Source organism: Phallusia mammillata, chromosome 5 (genome assembly GCF_965637545.1).
Source record: "Phallusia mammillata chromosome 5, kaPhaMamm4.hap1.1, whole genome shotgun sequence".
NCBI classification, from domain to species: Eukaryota; Metazoa; Chordata; class Ascidiacea; order Phlebobranchia; family Ascidiidae; genus Phallusia; species Phallusia mammillata.
In genome coordinates, this window is record NC_137256.1 from 8,230,071 (window position 1) to 8,254,799 (window position 24,729).

The 24,729-nt window shown below is 34.6% G+C and overlaps 1 protein-coding gene across 1 annotated transcript; it reads left to right on the plus strand.

The window, feature by feature from the left end:
* Positions 1-1,506: 1,506 nt before the first annotated feature.
* On the plus strand, positions 1,507-24,568 carry LOC145227692 (uncharacterized). Its single transcript, XM_080092578.1, has 19 exons — positions 1,507-1,746; positions 2,161-2,343; positions 2,742-2,928; positions 4,627-4,725; positions 7,046-7,119; positions 7,494-7,574; positions 7,739-7,816; positions 8,452-8,643; positions 10,592-10,642; positions 10,715-10,780; positions 11,240-11,272; positions 14,184-14,290; positions 14,685-14,861; positions 15,547-15,640; positions 16,363-16,503; positions 16,903-16,947; positions 18,146-18,271; positions 18,654-18,763; positions 21,484-24,568. The coding sequence occupies exons 1-19, from the start codon at positions 1,728-1,730 to the stop codon at positions 21,643-21,645; spliced, it is 2,025 nt and encodes a 674-aa protein (XP_079948704.1). The 5' UTR covers positions 1,507-1,727; the 3' UTR covers positions 21,646-24,568.
* The last annotated feature ends 161 nt before the right edge of the window (positions 24,569-24,729 follow it).

The window sequence follows — 24,729 nt, forward strand, 5'->3', positions numbered from 1 at the left end:
CATGTGCGCAGGTTTTTTTTTAAGGTTTGGTTTGGGTGACCGCTAAGTAGTTTTAAGAGACCGCAAGTGTTTTATTTAAATACCAAAAAAATAGCCAAATCCAAATTTTGGGAAACACCTTAAAAAAACACTGCATGTGCGTTTAGCCCAGTGTTTCTTAACCTTTCCAGCGCTCGAACCCTTTGATCTTTCATAAAAATTTTCTCGTACCTCCTGTCTACAATGCCCGACGAAAGTAAATAAAATTGTAATAATAGGAATTAACTCTGTGTATTTATAACTTACGTGTTGAATGCATGCCTTAAAACAGTCTTGTAAGTTCAACAATATTTACAGCACACCAACAATCAGTCAAAGACACATAACAAAGTAACTTGTTACGCATTCTTCACAAATATGCCTAAATAGCGTGTAATTTCACAATGCATGTCCTACTTTGGTGCTTCTTACCCCTGGTTTAGTGTATGCGTTTCATCAAACCAAAACATTTAAGAAACAATGTGCCGATACTATGGTAAGTTGATTACAGACAGTACACTCTGTGTGGACCTAAAAGGTCTCATCAGTGAAGCTGGGGATGAGAAATGTAAAGGTCTTTGTAAGTTAAATAGAAAAAAAAATTGCCTAAGAACGGCTGTAGGCTTAAAGGTAATTTGGCGTCTAGCAATGGTTATCATAGAAAAATAAGGAAGACTTGACCGCCAAGTTGGCCTTGTGATCACAAGGTCATGGGCTCTAATCCTATCTCGGTCACTTGTGTTTCCTTCAAAGTTAACTTCAAAGCAATTGCTTCAACCCAGTGGCTCCCGATGAGTCGAACCAAAATTGAAGTCACCAACTGCTAAAACCGAACAAATCAAAGCCCACCCGCTTACCGAGGATAAAAATGAAACAAACAAACAAGACTGCAATAACAGAATTCTCGACAATTTTGGCAAATACATTTTGTTGAATTTACCGCAGAACAGAAAAGTTACAATTTTGAAATCTTAGAAACGTTGTAGACAGCTTGACTATGGCTATTGGACGTTGTAAATAAAGTATTTTTATTGTCAGGTAACGTTTGCCTTTGGCGATAGAACAGCCCGGCAGAGCTGTTGATCTCTCCGGTTTATGCCCTCTTGTTGAATGTTGATAGAGATGCACAGCTAGCGAAGATTTTTAACATTTTCTAAGACCTCTAGCTAGCCTATAGTGTTTTAAACATAGGATTAGTTAAAAAAAAACATGTAAACAAACGTCTTTGAAATAACCTGGACAGTCACTGGTGGGATTCAGCCGGTTCGCACCGGTTCTATAGAACCGTCTCACGAAATTTTATGAGATCAGCGAACCGGTTAGCATTACTGGTTACTTTCAATGGGCTTTTTGTAACAGAACCGGCTAAAAAAATATGACTTTTGTGATAGAACCGGCTTACAAAAAATTTGAATCCCACCACTGTGGACAGTTCAAACAATTTTGTTGTTTTAGTTCAATTGTTGCTTGTAAAATGTAGTAAACGTTTTTTTTTAGTTGTCACAACAAGGTTGGCTAAGAATTAAAATTGATGATAAAAAATATCTGAAATAAAAAAGGCGTCAAATTTATTTCCATTTAAAAAACAAATTAAAATTAGGGAATTTCCCAGGGAGATCTAAGTGCAGTAGCAGTTGCAAAGAGGAAGTTAAAAACGTGAAAACAAAAGATTTGATCTTTTCCGTTTCATGGTGTGAATATCGAACAAGATGCCGACCGTTGGCGGAGGTATGCACAAACTCTATTACTATTGTTAAAACATACACACAATTAAGTGTCAAGTTATTTACTTCTGGTATAACTAAAACCTATGCCAATTGTTCTCCGGGCATAAAATGTTGAAATCATTTTTACCTCATGTTTGGGTAATTTAAAATGTTAAAAATGCACTAACAGCAAAAACCTATGGATGTTTTGTGGCACAACAGAAGTGTAAGTTGTGATAAATGCTCATTGAAATAAACAGAAAGTTAAATTAACATGGATAATAAGAATGAAGTGTTTGCTCAAACCACTCATTTAGTTTGTAGATTTATTGCACAGCATGCTTTAAATGTTTGTCCAAAAAAATTGTTAATATTCTGTAACTTTTTGTTGTTTTTGTTTTAGTAGGTTTAGTAGAAAAGCTATTCTTGCTTACAGGTGTCAACAAAGCAGATGTCTATTACGATGTAATTCGGCGAATACCAATAGAAGATTGGAATAGTTTCGCTCGACGAATGCTTAAACTTCCAGATTCTGTAATTGGCGACATAAAAATGGACCATGACAAAAGTTTTCAAGAACAAAGATACCAAATGCTTCTCCGATGGGAACAAATGAATGGTTGGTGCAACTATGTGATAATTGCTATTAGGGTTCCTTCCCAGGAATGTCTTGATGGGAAATTCCCAGGAGCGTTAAACAGAACAATGCAAGCGTTAAACAGAACCAGACAGCACTTTGTGCAAAATTTTTGTGCAATCACAAAATTGCATGCAAATTAAAAGAAACCAGACTTGGCTTATTTACTGTATTGAGTAATAAACGCCGCTGATTGACCTTGCTTAGAGGTAAATACAGGCTAAACAACAGTGAAAACTTCCACATTTTTTTTTTCACAACTGGTGAGCATATAATATAACCATTTTGTGTGAAAATGTCTCCAAGGTAGCGAAATTCACAGTTGGATGTACAACAAATGTTGCATAAATTTATGTTGATGTTATTATTATTTTTGGCAGGATTCAAAGCGACACCAGCAGAGCTTCTAAAACTGCAAAATCAGTTTTTGGAATTTCCTGAGCGTGGTGGGGGTGAGCAGGCGAATACTGAAAGAACTCAAGCAGTGCAAGAACCACCTCCAAATGAAAATAATGCTATGCCACCAGTCCCAACTAATAACTCTGGATCACCTGCAGGATATACAAGGTTGATAGCAATTTACTTATACATATAGTATCAGGGTTAAATAGTTTTTCCATTCTTTCTTTCTAAACATCTATGATACTGATTTGTTAAGGCTGTAATAGCACTATATAGAGCAGCGGTTCCCAAACTGGGGTCCGCGGTCCTTTTGGGGTCCGTGAGGCAATTTTGGGGGGACCGCGAAGCGGTTGAAGTAATTCTATAATCTTATTTGGCGTCAGTTTGTGCCACTAAATAAGTTTAAATCAAAGTAGAATTGAGAATCGACTGTCTCCATTGCTAAAAAATGGCCTTTATTGAATGACAACTATCAAAAATGCAATTGTTCGCGCACAATCGTAATGTGTTTGTCCTGTTTGTGATGTCAAATGCTGTATTTGGATGATTGTTATGCGCAATTTTGCATAACTAGCTAAAATCCTGCAATCAACTTTCGTTTTTTATGAAATACACATTTAGGCTTAAAGACCGCGAGCCCTCGAAATAATGGCAAAGGGACCGTTTTGAAAAAAATATGAAAAAGTTTGGGAACCACTGATATAGAGGGTAACAAAAGGTGGAACAAAGTATTAAAATTTTTATACTAATAACAAAAGTTGCTAAAAATATTTTTTAGGTAAGCAAAAATCTATCCCCAAGGCAGAGTGATGGCATTAACATATATAACATATTAGTTTCTGAAATCACTAAAATTGTTTCCAACTGGTGGCCTATGGATGCACTAAAGTTTTCAACATTTTTTTGCGTGGTTTGGTGCCTAAACATCACTACCATGGTGTTTATGCCGACTTTTTGGGTGGGCTGCTATGTTTAGTGAATAATTGGAGGTTGGTGCATATTATATATTGAAAGATGGTCAAAACCAAGCTACTGTTGGGATGTTTCTATTATCAGAAATGTTTTCAAACAACTGTTACAAATATTTTTTACAAAATAGTATGTGTTTTGCCTTTTGTTCCATTGCCTAAAATACCTCTTGGAGAATCATTGTTATGTATGACACATTTCAAAAGTGCGGGGTTTCAGGCTTTTTAGATTTTAAGTACACTTATAAAATTGTAAACAATGATGTGCTCATTGATTTGTCGCTGAGTCTGCGTAGATCAGTTGGTAAAGCGCTAGTCCCAGAAATATTCATGTTGTGAGTTACAATCCCACCACAGGCTAGGTTTTTCTACCCTCTGTCTTGCCATATGATAGATGCTTGATGACAGGCTGATTCAGTATTACCACATCAATGGGCCTGACTTACTGTGATTAGTATGTAATAATTAGAAATAATTAAGAAACCCGCCTTTCAAGTTTTTTCACCTTTTTTGATTTATACTAATCTTTTTTTATAACCAGGGTTGCCATCGGTATGCACCCCAAAATAAGAACACCTAACAAGTCAAACTTTTATACTAAACGAAACAAACAATTTTGAACAAATCTTTGCATTTATACAAGCCATGATATATCACATGCCATATTTTTTAATTGAAACAATCTGTTCCAGCAAGGTTTACATTTCATTGTAGCACGGACTTCACGTAATTCTTAAAAACAAGACAAAATAAGGACTCAAGTCAAAACCAAGGACGTTTTTTAGAAATAAGGACAATTCGTTTTTCTGAGGCATTGCCCTTTAAAATATGGACGATTCTTATAAATAAGGAAGGTATGGCAACCCTGTTTATAACCTATTGTTATTGTTTACAGAGAGCAAATTATATACCGTGGACTTTTGGGAAACATTTCCGACAAAATGACAACTGGCAATCTCACTCGAATTAAGGAAATCTTTGATCTCAAAAACAGGTACCATATATACTCATTTGTTAGCAAAGGCTAATTAAGTTTTTACTGCATAGTTTGTATGATTTATAACCCAGCAGCTTACGTTTTTATGTTAAGTCATCATAATTTTTACCCTCCTGCATCTTGTACTAATTTGTGTTCAAAAATTGTTTTGTGTAGTCATGGCATGCCAACATATGTTCTGCTGGGTACAGTTATATTTAACACCACATAATATGAATAAGCGTTTGCTGCCAGGCATAGTGTATAAATAGGTACTGCTCTTTCAGTAATTTTTGTTCAATAAAAGCGGTTGGAAGAGCAATATTCGTTTATATCACAAACCCATTTATATCATAGTTCTACTTGTTTATATCATGGTTCATAATCACCGGTAGCGTACATTTAAAAAAATATTTTTTACACTCTAACTTGCAGCTTACAGTTGAGTAAACGGCGCCGTACGTCAGCCTGACCAATCAGTCTACCAAACAACTTGAGTAGAGTTTAATGCTTTATTATTATGGGTCCCCTTCCCTGAAGGGGACACATATTGTTTTTGTCCGTATTTTTTTTTTCTTTTTTTCTTTTTTTTTGTCCAACGCTGGCTTGTGAGACGCGTTTGGTCCAGAAAGAGTGCTCCAAATTTATTCAAATTTACAGAGATGTTAGTTATTAATCCAAATTTGATCCTCCTGAAGTTTGACCCCGATTGACCCAGCGGTTCACCCACAGGCCCCCCAAAACAAATTTTTGAAATGGCTGTACTGACTAAAGTACAGCATCTTGGGGTTTCATGCTTTGTTGTTTGGTGCAATGTAAAGTTTTTTAAAGAATTTTGTGTCTTTTTTTCGGATTCACCCATTTTTTACCCTTTAAACCCCGAAATAAACGGTTCTAGTTTTAAGGCAGAAATACATGCCCTATGGTGCAGAAAAATTTGAAAAAGTTAACAATTGTTTAAGCAGAAAATTTTGCCAGTTACCTTTACAACCCACAATATGTGTACGCTATCAGTCAGATATAAGTCCCAAGGGAAGAATTCACTGGTTTACGATTAAGGCGGCAGAGCGGGAGTGCTCAGCTTGACGTCTGGACAGACGTTTTACGAGACAGTCGTTTCGGTGATTAGTAATCAGCTGTTTTTTTGTGCAGCAATGCTGTGTCGTTTTATTGAGTTATCATGCTCATTTTCAGTTTTGGCGCAGGTTTTACACCTAAGACGTAATTCGAACTCGATAAACGTACTTCGGTTTCGTTTATGTCAGGCAAAACATCGTTGATCAACATAAATATGAAATTTAATAAACAACTTTTTCGAACGCCGCGATAAATGGTCTTTAAATTCTCGTTGTCAGCTTGGCCGTCTCATAACCATGGGTCACTAAAGGTCAACTTGTAGGCATTACAACACTGTTACGAATTTTTCGTCATAACGTATCTTCTTTATTTTTGACAAATCAATTCAAAAATCAGTACTTAAGTCATGTATAAATTAGGCCCAACGGTATTGTTGAACACTAAGGACTGCATGCTATTAAAGAAAAGTGTCAAAAGGTCATTAAACGGTCGTTTTTGCGAAACAAAGTTAAGTGAAAAACAAGTTGTTATATGTATACCTTTGTAGCAAACGACTTTTTTTTATATAGTGTCTAACTCTAATACAACAGTTAAGGCTTTCTAGGAAAATTTGTGTTTAAAAACTGAACTTGAACCACAATATCAAGGTCAAAGCAAGAGATTAAATTGAATGTATTTTCCCCGTTCTTTTTTCACCGATTTTTTGTAATTATATGACAATAATGATGCTAAAAGAATATGGAAAAGAACTTTTAAAGTTAAGTTTATGCTTTGTCCTTAAGAATATAAAAATAACCGCCACATATAGGTTTACCGTAAATCCGCATAAACATGCGTGTGGGGACCCATTCGTTTTTGCTTGCAAAAACAATCATGTATGTAGATAAAATTGTGTACAGTGTAGTAAATTGGTAAATATCGTATAGAATATATAAAATGGAAGTATATCAGAAAGCCACTTTTCTAGTTTTTACCTGTTTTAAACGATCAACTAAAATATATGTAAGCCAACCAAAATAGTAATAACAAAATTGCTATTTATAAAGTAGGTGGAAATATAGACAAAAAAGAAACATATTAAATGAATAAACCTGATCCACAATATGCTGCGTTAAACTTTGTATGTAAATATCTCCAGAAACAAAAAAAACTGTAACTTTCTTGATATCATAATGTATGTAACACTTTTGAATGAGAAAAAATACTCCTTTGTTTATTTTTTATTGATAAAAGAACTGACTCACTAATTTTTGTCTCTTAGAAATTTTAGCACAGCATCTGATCTTTTCTACTATTTGGATAATCAAGGATTATGGGGAGATGCTAACTATCTTGGTATGATGTTTTGTGTGTATTCCTGTTCAATTACCAGTGAAGTTTGTGCGCTTAATATTGCCTTAAATCATGTCACTCTACGAATGATTTTGATGTAGTGTTTAATTACAGATGAAATTCATTTTGATTCCACTCTGTCTATATAACATGGAAAAAGTTTTGAAAAACTTTAATGCAAATAATTCGACATTTAGAACTTGGTTTTATTAACGAGAATATTTAGACACTAGAACAGATAAAACTTGTGGTGGTTTCGCTATCAATTTATTAGTTTGATGGTAAATCCTGCATTTATTAAAAGCTAAGACAAAAGTCATAATATCTTGTTTCTCACAAAAAAAATATTGTGGCTGCCCAATATTCTACTTTTTTAGACAAAATGTCAATGATGCAGGATATTATGAAGGGAATGAATCAACGTGATGCTGTTAGGTTAATCGAGCAAGCAAAGTTAGGTAATTGCCTTTCTCAATAAAGATAAACCACATAAATTACATTTTTAATTTTTTTTATAATTTTATTCTCAGTATTGTTTTCAATCAGTGTGACCGATTCTTAACTTTCTTTGTAATCTTTGTTCCTACTAACTTTCTTTGTTTTTTTTTTATTATTTATTTAGACATGTATCCAAATCTAACTGGAGATCAGGCAATTTTAAGAGGCTTGGCTGAGAACCAAGATCGATCTACGACTCCAGGTTTGTCAGTTATTTCACTTGTTTTTCATTGGGGTTCTTGATTTTAATTAAAATTAGTTTAACAGTGGTTTAGCAAGTGTTAAAAACTACCAACAAGTGGCGGAACTTGAAGATTTCTGTTGTTTTGACCCCCAAACTGTGGTACATGCTTCACCACTGTAGTGATTTTTAACCAGGGGTGTGAAAATGCTTAATCATTAAGGATATGGAGTATTAGTTTTACAGTAAACCCCAGGTAAACCGGATTCGCCTAATCCGAATCTTTGCCAATTCGGACAAAAGGTACAAATGATTTATAAATGGGTAAAGCTTTAAATAACTGACATAGGGTATTCCAGATCTTCACCTAATCCAGACAATTTTTTTGGTTCAAACAGGTAACTGTTGCAGAAAAAGACAATATATATACATGATTTCTTACCTTTCGCTTTGTGTGAAAAAAAACGCAAGACGCGTTTATTATGATTGTGACCTTATACTAGGAACAACCGATTTAAACTAGCTTAAGACATAGTCATGTATGTGGTCTTTTTGGAATCATTTTATTTTGGCTTGAGAATCACTGGTTTGAATTCAAACTGTAGTTTGGGTTTATGTACTATTGTTATATTTATGACAAACAAACCTTTACACAGAATCTATGGAGTTTGCTGACACCCATCCTTCCATAACTCATGAGCAAACAATGGGGTTACAGCAATTTCCATCGGGAGTTCAGAATATGGACATTGGCCACAGTTCTTCCTTGTACAAACCCATACCCCAGCGTGCAACACAGGGGTCCCAAGAAACAAGAACAAACCAAAAACAGACACCAAGCTCTGGTGGTGTGTATAGTCAATTTTTAAAGCACTTAAACATAACAAATACAGTACATTGTTTAAGTTTATTTTGCACATTTTTTTTTTTTAGTTTTTGAAACTTTTTTTTCAGTTTTTGAAACTGTTTCAACTTTAGGCATGTGTTAGGTAAAACCATTTAGGAACTTTTTTGTGAAATGCCCTGTATTTGACCCTGGTTAATTATGGGTCTCCTTCCCTGAAGGGGACACATCTTGATTTCACTCTGTTTTTTTCTGTTTTTTTTCTTTTTTCTGCCAAAGCGTTTCCATGCACTTTTGGCATGAAATCTTTGGTGGATTTGGATGAAACTTTCACAGATGGTAGATGTATGTGCCATCTGCTTCGTTTGAGTTAATAACTCCAGTATTTACCCCGCTAGCCCCCAAAATGTAAAACGTTTTTGCATGTTGCTGCGCACCACAAACGAAAAAATTCTTTGGAGTAACAGTATAATAAAGGTACCAGAGAATATGCTACTTGTGTTTGTGCATTACTTGGAGGGCGTTTTTGCACCTGCCCGTCAGAGGGGCGTTAACAACCTTATGATGTCAGATGTGTTAACAAATGTTGCTAAAAACACCTCTAGTGGCCAGAAGTTTAGACATTGGACGATTTGAATAAAAATTTACACGACTGTTGATTGGGTCATTGTAATTTCATATTTTTTACTTTTGGGTGTAGAACCCCATTAGTTGCCCCACTAACCCCCTAAAATGGGTGAGTTTTTTAAACGATGTCGGAAATATATGAAATTTGGACAGCTTGTAGAATTTGTCATTTATAAGGTCAATTGTTGTGTTTAACCCCGTAGCCCCAATATTACCTCTCTAGCCCCCTAAATTGGGTGAATGTTTTAAACAATGTCCGAATTGGATAAAAGTTCAACAGTTTATAGAGTGTGCTATTTATAGTTGTCTATTGTTTTGTTCAACCCTTTGATCCCAACATTTACCCCACTAGCCCCCAAAATGGGTCAATTTTTTAAACAATGTCTGAATTGAATAAAATTTAGACAGCTTCTGGAGTGTGCCACTTATAGGTGTCGATTGTTGTTTTACCCTGTAGCACTATCATTTACCCCACTACCCCCTACAATCAGGTGCAATTCGCAATTAAAAGGAGCTGATTGTTGTGTTTAGCCTTTTTTCTCAGACAGAGAAAAACCTTGTATGAATGGAATGAATATTCATAACTGTAAGAAAGTTTGTTGTTGTCAGATAAAACACAGTGACCGGTACCGAGCGTAAATAAATATGCTATTTGGATGAATGGAATGAAATTTGAATAGTAAGTCCATACAGCATATTTATTTATGCTCAGTACCAGTCACTGTGTTTTACCTTACAACAACAAACTTTCTCATAGTTATCTCTTGAAATGCATTATTTACAACTTTGCATGTGTGGGGACCCATAAGTTTCTGCCTGCAGAAACAACCAATGTTATAGAAACAGTAGATAATATGGGACCCATTATAAAACAGGTGTAGGAAATATAGTAATGTTTTAAAGTAGGTTATGGTGTATATGCAATGGCAATATGTGCTAAGCCACCCTTCTAGTTATCTTTGTTACCCATAGGTCCCTACATGTTGGAATTAATGATAACTGTTGTTAAAAAGTACCTGACCCAGTAGTTTCAAACTTTGTTTAAAACAGTTTAAACTTGTGTTTAAAAACCCCTCACTCTTTTTGTCCTAAAAAAAATGTTTTTATGTTTACAGGCATTGAAAACCGTAGTTTATGAATTTTTTTAACAGTAATGATCCTGCTGCAGACAGTGCACACTGTTTCGACCTATAAGGTCTCATCAGTGCAGTAATGATCCTGTTATTACAAACAAAATTTTTAGTTTTATTCATTCAATTTATTACTTTGATACAGTTAATAAACTACCACTGAAGAATATAAACATTATTTTTTATTGTTGGTAGATACTAGAAATCAAAATGCGCAGCCAATTCAAAATCCAATCTCAACTCCAGGTAAGCAAGCTGAATTATATTTGTTTTGCGCAGTGACTAAACTTTGCTTTTAATTTTTTTTACTTGGTACAGCTGTACATGTCCAAAACATGATTATATACGGAGAAAGAGCTGCAATTAACATGCACCAAGTTGCAGGTAAATAACAACTTTAATATTTTCCAATTTAAAAATACTTCAACTGATTTAATGTTAGTTAATGGAGTAAAGGGGTAATAGTTATTTGCAAGTCTTGTTTGTAAAGATTTTTTTCAATAAACTGGAATGTTTTCATTAATGATAATAACATTTTGTACTTGTAAACTGTTCTAATTTCGAGTGGTGTGCCAAACTAATTATAAGACCACTTCTGGCAAATGGAATGTACGGATAAAGATGAATTAGAATGTAGTTGAAATGAAAATGAGCATATTAAAATGTCCCTGTTCTATTTTTCATTTGCTTCATTTTCACAAAATTAAGGTGCTGTTGTACATGTGTTCGTACTATTTGTGTCCAACATTATGTTTTAACGGCTAAGGAGCTTAGATTGATAATTATTTCAGTAGGCAAGGCAAAAAATGTTAAAAAGATATATTTTACTATTTTCTATTTTAGCTGCTGCCACCAGTCAAGCACGTAGCAGACAAGGTATACATTTATTTGTTACATTTTCAAGTAGAAATACAACTAAAATAATCACAATACACAACAAAAGGGTGTAAAACAAGGGCTTTTCACCATGAGCAGTAGAGTCCACCTTTAAGTGCTCAAATTAAGTTGGCCGTGGGGTAACGCATTTCCCTCATACTCTACGACTTCTTTAAGTTGGTTAGAGTTTGTTTTTCTTGGTGAAAAAAACACAGCATTAAATTGGTCTAGATCTAGAACAAATCCTATACCTGTAATTCAATGTTAAAGTGATATTCAGCGAAATATAGTGGAAAGGATAACTATTGAAAGTTGGTTAAACCAGTGGTTCCCAAAGTTTTTTTGACACAACCCAACTTTCCAAAATCTTGACCAAGTATTGCTCATCCAGCAGTTTTATTGTAAACAATCGACGTTTCGACGTCCTTTTCCAAAATCTTGTTTTGTGGTTTCTTGCAACCCTTGGACATGCATTCTTAGGTGTTTAGTGAATTTTGTCTGCAAATCAGGAAAGCTTTTCGAAAATTACAACGCCAGTTAGAAAGGTTGAAAAATCAAGCAAATATTATACGCTTTTTCTACCAAAGGTAAGGACACAATTGGTGGAAAGATGATAAATGCGCTGCAGCTACAACATTGTGACGTGTTAGCTTTTTTTCTAACATTTTCATTTACCCAAAACTTTAGAGCTGATCCAAAGTATTATTAGCCAGACAACGCTCAGTTAGCTAACACATCACAATGTTGTAGCTGCAGCGCATTTATCATCTTTCCACCAATTGTGTCCTTACCTTTGGTGCGCTTTATAACGTCCCAATGTTGTGCAGCTATTTCCGGCATGGTGAATATTTTAGCGCTATTGTGCTGCTACGATTTGTACTGATGAAATCAACTCAACTCATGTTGTGACAAACACAATTAACCATTATCACGTCAAGTTGTTATGAAATTATTTTTTGGCAACAATTTAAAGCATTGGCAAATAAATAAATAACAAATCGCTATAAAATTAAATCAAAAAGCAAATGCTCTTATTTTCACAAAAACAGGTGACCCAACTCAATTGTCAGATGACCCAGCACTGGGTTAAACCGCTGCAGCTCCCCATTAAAAGTTTTGTGTCAATAAAAAAGTAACCTACATACTGCTTTTGGTTAATATTTTGTATGTGCCAGTTAGTTGTAAAGGTTTAGATCAGTGTCTTCAACCTTTTTTAAAAGCGATCCCCATTTAGGAAAAAAGAATCAAAACCCCCATATTTTTCTAAATAAACGTTACAAGTAATGCTGAAACTGAAACCAATCTAATTCGCGTTAAAGCTCACCAGTTTGCAGAAATCAGTAAATCTATGCATTTTTCCCTGTACCACTGCATTATTATGGGTCCCCTTCCCTGAAGGGGACACATATTGATTTTACTCGAATTGTTTTTGTTTTTTTCTTTTTTTTTCTTCCCAAAGTTTGTCCGACTCGTTTTTCCATCAAATGTTTGATGGATTTGGCTGAAATTTACACAGATGGTAGGTATAGTTATGTTGATGTGCATCCCACTTTGTTTTTGTTGATAACCCCAGTATTTACCCCGCTCGCCCCCTAAAATGGGTCTTTTTACCCAAAGTTTGTCCGACTCGTTTTTCCATTAAATGTTTGATGGATTTGGCTGAAATTTACAAAGATGGTAGATATGTTCATGTAGATGTGCATCCCACTTTGTTTTTGTTGACAACCCCAGTATTTACCCCGCTAGCCCCCTAAAATGGGTGAGTTTTTGAAAAGTGTCAGAATTGGCTGAAATTTGGATTTCTTGTATATATGCCATTTATAGGTGTCGATTGTTGTGTTCAACCCTGTAGTCCTAACATTTACCCCACAAGCCCCTAAAGTGTAAAATGTATTTGTATGTTACTGGGCACCACAAACGAAAGATTTCTTTGGCGCAATAGTGTTACAAGGGCAACCAGTTGTATGTTGCTCGTTGATGGGTTGCTTGGTGGTCGTTTTTGCGCCATGGCAGTTAGGGGCTTGTTAACAGCCCTATGACGTCAGAAACAGTAACGGTTGTTGTTCAAAACACCTCTAGTGGTCGACATTTTAAACATTGGCGGATTGGGTTGAAATTTTGCTGTACTATTGATTGAGTCATTGTGGTTTTATATTTTTTTAGTTTGTCTGTCGAACCCAATTAGTTGCCCTACTAGCCCCCTAAAATGGGTCAGTTTTTTAAAACGTTAAATAGGACATACTTCAAACAATATCTGGGGTGAATCTAATTTTATAGTTTGTATTCTACATAGTATTATTATTTAAGCCCAGTGCCGATCACTGTGTTTTACCTTACAACACCCGACTTTCTCATGGTTATCTCTTGAATTGCATTATTTTCAACTTCGCATGTGTGGTGACCCATGAGTTTTTGCCTGCAGAAATGACTAAAGTTATAAAAGACGATGGCTAATATGGGACCCAACACAAAATAAGCATAGGAAATATATTTATGTTTTAAAATAGGTTATAGTGTATATGCAAGGGCAATATGTGCTAAGCCACCCTTCTAGTTTTAGACACAATGTGTCATTCATGGGGCTCTATCATGTACCACTGGGTTGAACAACTTGTGTTTTATATAAGTTTTGGTCACAACTATTCGGTTTATGGTTATTGCATTACAATGATTAGATTGTCACACGAGGTACCAAGCTGTACTGCAAATTAGTAGAATAAAGGTTGCAAAATAAAACAAGAACATTTCATTTTTTGGTAATAAATTTAAAGGCCTATGATTTGAATTTATAGTGACCCCAGCAAAAGTTTAGGCGACCCTACTTGCGGTCGCTACCCACAGGTTGAAGACCACTGGTTTAGATTACATGTAACTTTTTGTTTAGTTTGTAGCAAATGCTTATCTTTTTAAGGGAAACGCAAGCAGGCAACTGTTGCTGATATCTGCAAGTTTGAAGGAGCTATGAACGTTGAATTAAGTGAAGCTGTGGATTATGAAGAACATCTTAATGATGAAAGGGTGAGGAACGAGCTACTTTTATAATCAATTTTGTTTTGGTGACAAAAAGAATGTTAAAAAATTGAAATGATTTCCAAAAACTTTAAAAAATGTGTGGTAATTGAAAAAATTTTTAATGCCCGAAACAAACAGTACATAAAGTAAGTCAGCTCAAAAAGGGGAAATTATATTGGGTTTCCTTTCCTTGACAGTAAGCTAAATATTTTTTGGCCGTTTTCCCTTTAAGAGCAGTCTACTGTTTTTGGCAAATTTAACAGTGATTGATTTAGTGGTTCACCCACAGGCCTCCAAAAACTGAATTAAAAAAAATTCTGTAATTTATGCCAATCTTTTAAATCTTTAACTTTTTGGCAATTAAATCTGAAGAAATTGACAACACTTTTTCATATTTTAGATTTATCAGATTCGAAACGACCCCAAAGGCCATGTTTTAATTTTGAGTAATACTGAATTTTCCAAATGGGGTCCAAGACATGACCGTATTGGTGGAAAAAGAGACCTCAAACTAATGAAAGATCTTTGGGAAGGTTTGGGCTGCAAGACCATCGTCAGGGAAAACTGTACAAAAGCGGTGAGAAACACACTTAAATTTTATTTTGTTTACCTCACATGTAGTTTCTGGGCTTAGCTTAACCAGCATTTAAGCAATGAAAGTTCATTGTAACCTACAAGTATTATGTGTTAGTAGGGATGGGCAAAAACAGCAAATGTTCCATTTGGTCGAGCACCAAGCATCTCAAGGTAATGCTCAAGGCTCGGCCGAGCACGCTTGCTGCATTGTGACGTTACAACCATTCTCTATTACACACTAGTTTTGTAGCTTTTCAAGGTCCCTTGTGTAACCAGCGGTTTATTAAGCTGTACATGCCTCAGAAGTACATGTTTTCCACCAACTTTAATGCTCGGGTCAGTTCGTGCAACTGCTCGGCCGAGCACCGAGCATCAAAAATAGCTATTATCAGTGCCAAGTAATTGGGTTTTGACTCGGCTTGACCCATCCCTATTAGTTAGTAAGATTAAACTGATAAAGTTTTTATTGTTGCTATTTGTTTTTGATTTATTTATTACTTATAAGCACATCTGAAAATCATTCTTTATATATAGCAGCAATGCACAAACTTCCCCACCATTATATGCAATAATGTTTGTTCCAATTACTCAAAAAATAAAATCTGCTGGAAAAGAAAAAGCCGAGAGCGCCTATTTCTAGGAAAACAAGAGCTTTTTGTTTATGTGAGTGATAACTTCTTTTACAGCAAATGAAATCTGTCCTGGAAGCATTTGCCAAACAACGATATCATTGGACGTCTGATTTAGCTGTTGTGATTGTTATGTCTCATGGTGGGCAAGGTCAGTATGACATAAAATACTTTTTTTTGTATCAGGTTTTTTTTTCTCAAATGGATTAAAAACTTTTCCTAATTGCAATGAAATGGTTTAGGTAAGAAGCCGAATCGGCTTAATTTAGGTTTGGCTGTCAAATATTTGGCAATTTTAAAATGTTATGAATAATTTGGCCTAATCGTACAAAAGTGTTTCATTTTATTTTAATTCTGTGGGGTTTTAAGGTTGCCTCGGCAATGGTTGCCAGCCTGGCAATAAATTGCTGACTTTTTGTCTTGAATAGGAAAAATAATAATGTCACAAAAATCATATAAGCTGATGCGATTTTAGTTATGGCTAGTTTGAAAGATTGTGTGATACCTCATTAAGGTGTTTACCCTTAAGATTTGAATCGTAGTAATGGCTGATTTAGCACAATAAATTGGCTACATTTTGAACATAGATAGATCTTTGAAAGTTTAAGAATAAACTTTTTTTAATGTTACTTAGTTGCCCAGGTCCACAATTTTGTATTTTTGTGTACATGAGAGAGTATTTTATTTTACATTCAAATATGGAAACAATTAGAAACAATTCTCTATAAAGAACCAAAAAAATCAGTAATTGTATTGTTTACCTAAATGGCTTGGACAGTTCTTTATTCAAATAAAGTTTTTTTGTTTTGGCAATAAAGAGCAAATCCCAATAATAAAAGTTTATCGTCGTTAATATACTTCTGATTTTATTAGTTGAAGGAGGTGTAGATGTTGTATACGGAGTGGATGGCTTATCGATCCCAGCTGAAGACATTGTCAGCATGTATGACAACGATAACTGCAAATGTTTGCAAAAGAAACCAAAGCTGTTCTTTTTTCAGTTCTGCCGAGGAAGTATGGGCTTGTTTTTGTAACATTATTCATTCATGTTGTTATTTTAGAAGCAATGTTACATACTTTTTGTTGTTGAGGGCTTCCGTTAAGTTCTTGTATGTAATTATTTCTTATAAAGCTTTTATTTCATTTTAATGATACATACTAACTTAATAATAATATACTTCTAAAAAGATTAAAAACATGGAACGTAACAATCAGCAAATAACGCAAATGTGATTTCTGAAGTTATCCCTATCAAGATTTGAAAACCTTCATTAAAACTGATCTTCTGTATCAAAAATATTATTAAATAAATAAAACCTTATGAACAGTAAAAAACATCCCCACTTTTTTGGCACACAGCATGTGTAAATACCCAAGTTGAGAAAGCTTTAACATCTTTGTATTTTTATTCAGGTACTGGGGATACTGGGGCAGATGTTGCTGATTCTTCAATAACTTGTGAGTACATGTCACTAATGCCGTTTGGAATTTAGCCCAATGAGTTGTGTCCAGCTGTCTGACAGTATACTACATCAGTTTTTTAAAAAAAAAATCAATTTAGTTTTTGGTGACTTTAATTTAGTTTTTGGATGACTTTAGTTTAGTTCAACCCATCAGGTCCACTTGGTTGGTGTAGTGCCACTCAAGTTTCTTGCTCAGGAAAACACAAGTGACCAAGACAGAATTATAACCCATATGCTTGTGAAGGTTGTCCTAAAAGTCACGCCACCATCTTGGCATTACCTATAGCAGTGGTTCTTAACCTTTTTATCACGGCCGAACCCCTTTGATATTCTCCAGCCTTGTTCGAACCCCAACAAGTTACATCCTTGGTTTTTAACTCATTATGTGCTTTTGACCATACGTTTTTGATACCAATAGAGATTCGTTGTTTTGCTGCTTACCAACATTGCACACAGTGTTCTTTGTTACATCAAATATAACCTAGTTACAACCTCGATATGTTTTACCATCTAGCAAATACAAATTCCTATTTTTAGCAACTATATAACCCTAAAGTTTGATTAAAGCGTTTGCGGAGTATTTGTACTTCAAAAAACTTTTGTCGAGCCCCTTAATTAGCATTGTCGAACCCCTAGGGTTAGATCGAACCCGGTTAAGAACCACTGACCTATAGAAATGAGACAAAACCTATAAAAAATGAACCTGAATGTATAAGTTAGTGACTTGAATCAATACCTTCAGTTTTGAGTAAAGTTTGCTATAGTGGTTTTAATGTGTCTAATGTTAAGTATAAATTGTTAAGGATTAGAACTCAGAGGCACAAACTATTAAAATGTGCTAAAAATTTAGAAAAAATCACTGTGAAAACCACTAAATCTGTTGCTATATTTTATTTGTTTTATCAAAACAAATGCATTTAACGATAAAACAAATAAAATACAGCGACAGATTTAGTGGTTTTCACACTAAATTTTCTTGATCTGATTTTAATGACCCTGAATCATTGCGGTTGTTTTACTTGCAAGGAGTATTCAATAAAAAGAAAAGAAATCGTTCAGTAAAAACTATGAGAAAAAAACTTGAATGTATAGATTGGTGACTTAAATGTGTTGCAATAATATCGGTCTTAGAATAGTGTTTCATAGTGAATGTGGTTGTAGTGTGTGTTATGCTATGTATAAATTTGTTACAGCTACACCACCAGTCTCGTTGTTGGATAGTTTGATGCCTGTGCATGATGCTGCCGACAGTGGTCCTATTCTTGGAGAGCGATTGCCAACAAGATGTGACATGTTGGTAGCATATGCTACTTTCGCAGGTGAAAAAAATATCTACTCATTAAAATGTGGTAAATTTACTAAAGACACACACAAAAATCTGAAAAGTTTATGACAACCTTTTGAACTGAACGTTTAGAATAAAGTTGTTGCTATTAAGAGACTACAAACTATAAAATGAATTATAAAAGTGCTCAATATATTTCTTTTTTTTATTCAAAGCAGTTGTGATTGTGCTTGTTTTATTTTTACCTTTATCAGACCAATCCAATTCTGATTTGGTTAACCTTATCACAAGTCAAAACTGTTGATCATTAAATTTAAGATATTCAGAATTTTCCACAGACATCTGCTTAACACTTTCTTTTGGTTCAGTAACACAACTATATTTCAAAAGTGGTGCCAACAAAACATATATTTTAGGAAACACTGCTTTCCGACATGAAGCAGATGGATCATGGTTTATGAATGCAATTGCAAATGTATTTATGCGAGGAGCGTGTGATACTCATGTTAATGATCTGCTGACACAGGTAATTGTGGATCCCTCTTGTGATTGTAGCAGGTCCCTTACTTAATCCTTTCTTTTTTTTCTTAAAGGGAGTTGTTTTTAATGCTGCTTTGTTTTTTATTGATTTGTGGTTACTAATGATTCAATTTTCTTATATGTGCACTCATAATGTTTAGATATTTGAGTTGTGCAGTGACATTTTTTGTCATCGTTAAGTGACCAATCAGATTCTGAAATCTTAACATGATCCATTCAAATGTAGTGATTTAAGAGTTTGTTTTTTAAGTAGTGAATTACAAAGTCTTCAATCTAAACAAGCATATGACTAAACTTTATAAAACAGAAACTTGTACTTTTGAAGATATTTTTAGTTGTTTATATGGTTAAAAACCCTAAATCAGTGGTGGGAAACCTGCAGTCAGTTTGCCTTTTTAATGTGACCCATGTCACAATTTTGTTAAAGTACAGCATAAAACATAGCACAAAAAACAATAAAATGTTTATTATTTCCTTGAAATGACTTCAACATTTCTTATAATCTCCCCTTTCAACATTACGACACCAAACTTAACAATTGCTATATTTGTGACGTAACAATTACTCGATTGCCTCTCCTTGCGGTAACAAAGCATTTGCCATGTGGTGTTAGTTAATTATGGGTCCCCTACCCTGAAGGGGACACATATTGATTTTACTCAAATTGTTTTGTTTTTTTGTTTTTTTTCTTGTTTTTTCTTCCGAAAGTTTGTCCGACTCGTTTTTCCATCAAATGTTTGATGGATTTGGCTGAAATTTACACAGATGGTAGATATAGTTATGTAGATGTGCATCCCACTTTGTTTTTGTTGATAACCCCAGTATTTACCCCGCTAGCCCCCTAAAATGGGTATTCCCCCCCCCCCCCCCCCGAAGTTTGTCGGCCTCGTTTTTCCATCAAATGTTTGATGGATTTGGCTGAAATTTACACAGATGGTAGATATAGTTATGTAGATGTGCATCCCACTTTGTTTTTGTTGATAACCCCAGTATTTACCCTGCTAGCCCCCTAACATGGGTGAGTTTTTAAACAGTGTCAGAATTGGCTGAAATTTGGATTTCTTGTATAGTATGCCATTTATAGGTGTCGATTGTTGTGTTCAACCCTGTAGTCCTAACATTTACCCCACAAGCCCCTAAAGTGTAAAACATATTTGTATGTTACTGGGCACCTCAAACGAAAGATTTCTGTTGCTCAATAGTGTTACAAGGGCAACCAGTTGTATGTTGCTCGTTGGTGGGTTGCTTGGTGAACGTTTTTGCGCCATGGCAGTTAGGGGCTTGTTAACAGCCCTATTGACGTCAGAAACAGTAACGGTTGTTTTTTAAAACACCTCTAGTGGTCGAAATTTTTATCATTGGCGGATTGGGCTAAAATTTTGCTGTACTATTGATTGAGTCATTGTGGTTTTTATATATTTTTTAGTTTGTCTGTCGAACCCAATTAGTTACCCTACTAGCCCCCTAAAATGGGTCAGTTTTTTAAAACGTTAAATAGGACATACTTCAAACAATATCTGGGGTGAATCTAATTTTATAGTTTGTGTTCTTCATAGTATTATTATTTAAGCCCAGTGCCGATCACTGTGTTTTACCTTACAGCACCCGACTTTCTCATGGTTATCTCTTGAATTGCATTATTTTCAACTTTGCATGTGTGGGGACCCATGAATTTTTGCCTGCAGAAACGACTAAGGTTATGGAAGACGATGGCTAATATGGGACCCAATACAAAATAAGCATAGGAAATATGTTAATGTTTTGAAAAAGGTTATAGTGTAAATGCAACAACAAAATGTGCTAGCCACCCTTCTAGTTATGTTATAACAGGCCACAAAAATATTGGTACCATACTGCATGTATCCATCAAATATATATCCCTTACAATTATAATGAATGGTGCGTAAATATGGCACAGTTTCTGTAAAATGGAATATATAGGAAAACCACTATTCCAGTTTAACAATGATTGTGCCCTATTTTTACTGTTACCAAATCGCATATGCACATGTGTGGGGACCCATTACATTATGCTTGCGGAAACAATTATGGTATAAAGTGCCAGGAAAAAGATAGGGACCCAATGAAATGTAGGTGCCAAATATATATCCATTATATATATAGTAAATGGTATATGCGATACATAGTTAAATATGATGTAGTACAGTATATATAAACTGGCAATATATAGGAAAACCACTATTCTAGTTTCAAATTGATTTTAGAGCTATTAGCGTGGATCCTTATATTGTTACATAAAATATATTCGTTATAATGGAGTAGGTGTTCCAGAAAGAATGGACAAACTCTTATTTATTAGTCGAAAAAGTGATAAACCTCTATGCCTTGTTTGTTGCAAAAAGTAACAGCAAAGAAAAAATCAAATCTGGAGCGATGAAATATAAAACCACTTCGGTGCTTAGGGTATTATTACATGGAATTTGAAAACAAATAAATATTTGGCCTGCCCAAAGATGTTGTGCAATTCTTGCGGCCTGCAGTAATAAGTAGATTCCCCACCCCTGCCCTAAATGAACACAAAGTGCGCAGTTGTAGAAGTCGAAATTTAGTAAAAGCTGGCACTAATGTACCCAGTTTTTGACACCAGCTTATTTAGGTGACATATATATTTATTTATATATATATACCAGCTCTTTTAAATGATGCTTAATCCACCTTGGAAATTATAATGTCATACATTGTCAGGTGAAAAATGGACTTTTGTCACGATCTGCCAATACACCTGACAATCCGGATACTGACGGTTGCAAAATGATGGCGGACTGTCGCGACTGTCTCACAAAACAGCTTTTTCTGTTTCCTGGGTTTCCACAAACTGGAAATGATGAGGCTGATCTTCTGATATAGACTTGCACTTGAAAAGTACATTCACTTCATTACCAATTCAAGCATGAAGCATTTTATTTTATCCTGCTAGCAAATGGTAAATCTGGAGAAAGTTAATTCAGTTTTAGACGATTTTTAAACTAGGTCGTTAGTTACTTGGTGTTTGTATGAAACATTTAACGGTCTAAAACCCCTGAGGATGTTTTTAATATATCTTAGAGGTAAATAAATTGAAGAAAAAAAAATGATTCCAGATTTTATCCAGTGGTGGGATTCAATTTTTTTGTCAGCCTGTTCTATCACAAAAGTCATGTTTTTCAGCCAGTTCTGTTACAAAAAGTCCATTGACAGTGACCAGTAATGCTAACTGGTTTGCAGATTCTATAGAACCTCTGCAAACCGGCTGAATCCCACCACTGATTTCGTCCATTTTATTTTACAATGTTCTAGAAAGTTTAGAACCCTTGTTCCAATTGGTTTGTTTTCATACAATACAGCATCAAAAGCTCTAAAAATCTTAAATATACTACAATTTTTAATTTTCCTGTTGATCGTGTGCTTGTTTAAAAATATTTGTTTTTATGTGTAACAAGTTTTTGTTGATACAATCAGCAATTAAAATTATGCATAATTTTTGTAAATTATAACTCCAAGCAATCTGCGCTATAACTGTAATTTGTGTTTTTAAGCTAGCCACTTTTTTGTGAGTTATGCTCATTTGATACATGATTCCCAAAAAATTCTGTTTTTGTTTGCTGGGAATGTAAAAATGCCATGAAATAGCAACAAGTGTGTTTTTTTATGCTGGGCTATACTAAGCAAAACCCTGTTATCCTGGTTCATAGATGAAAGATCTTTGTAAAATTACCATGTGTTTGTGGCTCGAACTAACAGAAAAGCTGTGGGCTTTTTATTTTCCACTTTTTTTACATGTGTGACCCACTGGGCTACATTGGGCTCTTTTCAATTTTTTGCACCACATTCTGTACAAATTAATGTAGCTTTATGTTTCATAAGCAACATTTTTACCAAATCTTAACTTTTGATTTGTTATGAGCTATTGTAATCAGGGAGTTGAACCTGGTAAATTCAATAAGCCTGAATCCTTAATTGTATTTGTTTGAAAAACCATGTCAAGTTGAACTGCTCTTTTGTTTGGCTATGAAACTAAACTGAACCAGTAAAAATGCAGCCGGTATTACTTTTTGTGTTTGCCACAACAAATATTATTATTTTCAGAATGATTCACTGAAGAAGATTCTAGATAACAGCTATAGTGCTCTATTATTTAGTGTGGTTTACTAAAAACCAGTTTAAAAACTACGAATAAGTTTGGACTGGATAGTTTGCCCAAACCCTGTATTAAGTGTATTTTTGAAAACCTGAACTCAATCCTAAACCTATATAACAAGTGGTTCTACTTCCTGATTTAATGTTTTACGTGCTTAAAAATAATGTTTAAGATGCCAAAGTGCCTTGCTTAAAGCTATGAGGTTTTAAGCCACATTGTATTTAAAGCAATGTATACCATGTTTAAAGGGGGTAAATATATTGTGAAATGGTTTTTGTCCATTTTGCTTTGCAGTTAATGTGTATGATTTCTTTTAAAAATGTTGTGTAAAATTTAATTAATTTTTAATCCTTGCTTCAGAAATGGGTGTTCAACAAAGAAAAATATAATAGTAAACATAATTATGGGTCCCCTTCCCTGAAGGGGACAAATATTGTTTTTGTCCATATTTTTTTTTCTTTATTTCTTTTTTTCCGTCTAACGCGGATTTGTTCCCACGTTTTGGTCAAGAAAGAATGGTTCAAACTTTTTCAAATTTACACACATTATAGATATTGATCTAAAGATGGTCCATGTGAATTTTGACCCCATTTGATCCCTCGGTTCACCCACAGCCCCCCAAAACGTGAATTTTTAAAACGACTATACTAGCTAAAGTATTTCATTTAGGAGTTATATGCTTTGTTGTTTGGTGCAATATAAGGTATTTCAAAGAATTTTGTACTTTAAAAAAAGATTTAGCTATTTTCACCCCAAAATATTCGTTTCTGTCTAACGCTGGTTTGTTAAATGCGTTTGGTCAAGAAAGAGTGCTTTGAATTTATTCAAATTTGCACAGATGTTAGTTATTGTCCAGAATTTATTCCTCCTGAAGTTTGATCCCAAACGACCCAGCAGTTCACCCACAGGCCCCCAAAACGAAAAAAATTAAAAACGGCTGCACTGACCCAAGTACATAATCTGAGAGTTTCATGCTTTGTTGGTTGGTGCAATGTAAGCTATTCTAAAGAATTTTGTAACTTTTTATTGGACCCATTTTTTCCCCTTAACATCAAAATAATAAGTTCTAGGCCAGAAATACAAGCCCTAATGTGCTGAAATGTTAAACAATTGTTTGCAGTAGGTTATTCGTTTAGTATTTACAAATTTGACTTAATCGGCCAAATAGTTACTTTTACAACCCATAATATGTGTACACTGTAATTCACTTGTTTACGATTAAGGCGGGTGAATACAGCGGGAGTGCTCAGAATTAACTCTAACAATGATTGTGCCCTATTTTTACTGTTACCAAATCCCATATGCATATGTGTGGGGACCCATTAGATTATGCTTGCAAAAACAGTTATGTTATAAAGTGCCAGGAAAAAGATAGGGACCCAATGAAATGTAGGTGTCAAATATATATCCATTATAAATATAGTAAATGGTATATGTGATACATCGTTAAATATGATGTAGTATATATAAACTGGCAATATATAGGAAAACCACTATTCTAGTTTTTAGGTGATATTGGTTGATGTATTTAAACTCCTTTTGAATTAAGACAGCACTGTATTTCCGCCTTTTCTGCGTTTCAAGCTTTGTAAAATTTTGCCCAAATGTTGTGGTAGTGTGAGCTGTACAAATAAAGTTCAATTTTGTATGCGACCATTTTTTAAGGAGTGAAAAACTTACATATTTATCAAAAATATCTCACCAATCTATGTGAATACAAGTTCCAATACAGCGCAATGTGGACCAATCGACAGGCAAAACACATGTACAAAATTAACAGTTGTTAAAGACAGTCTTTCCATAAGACATATGGT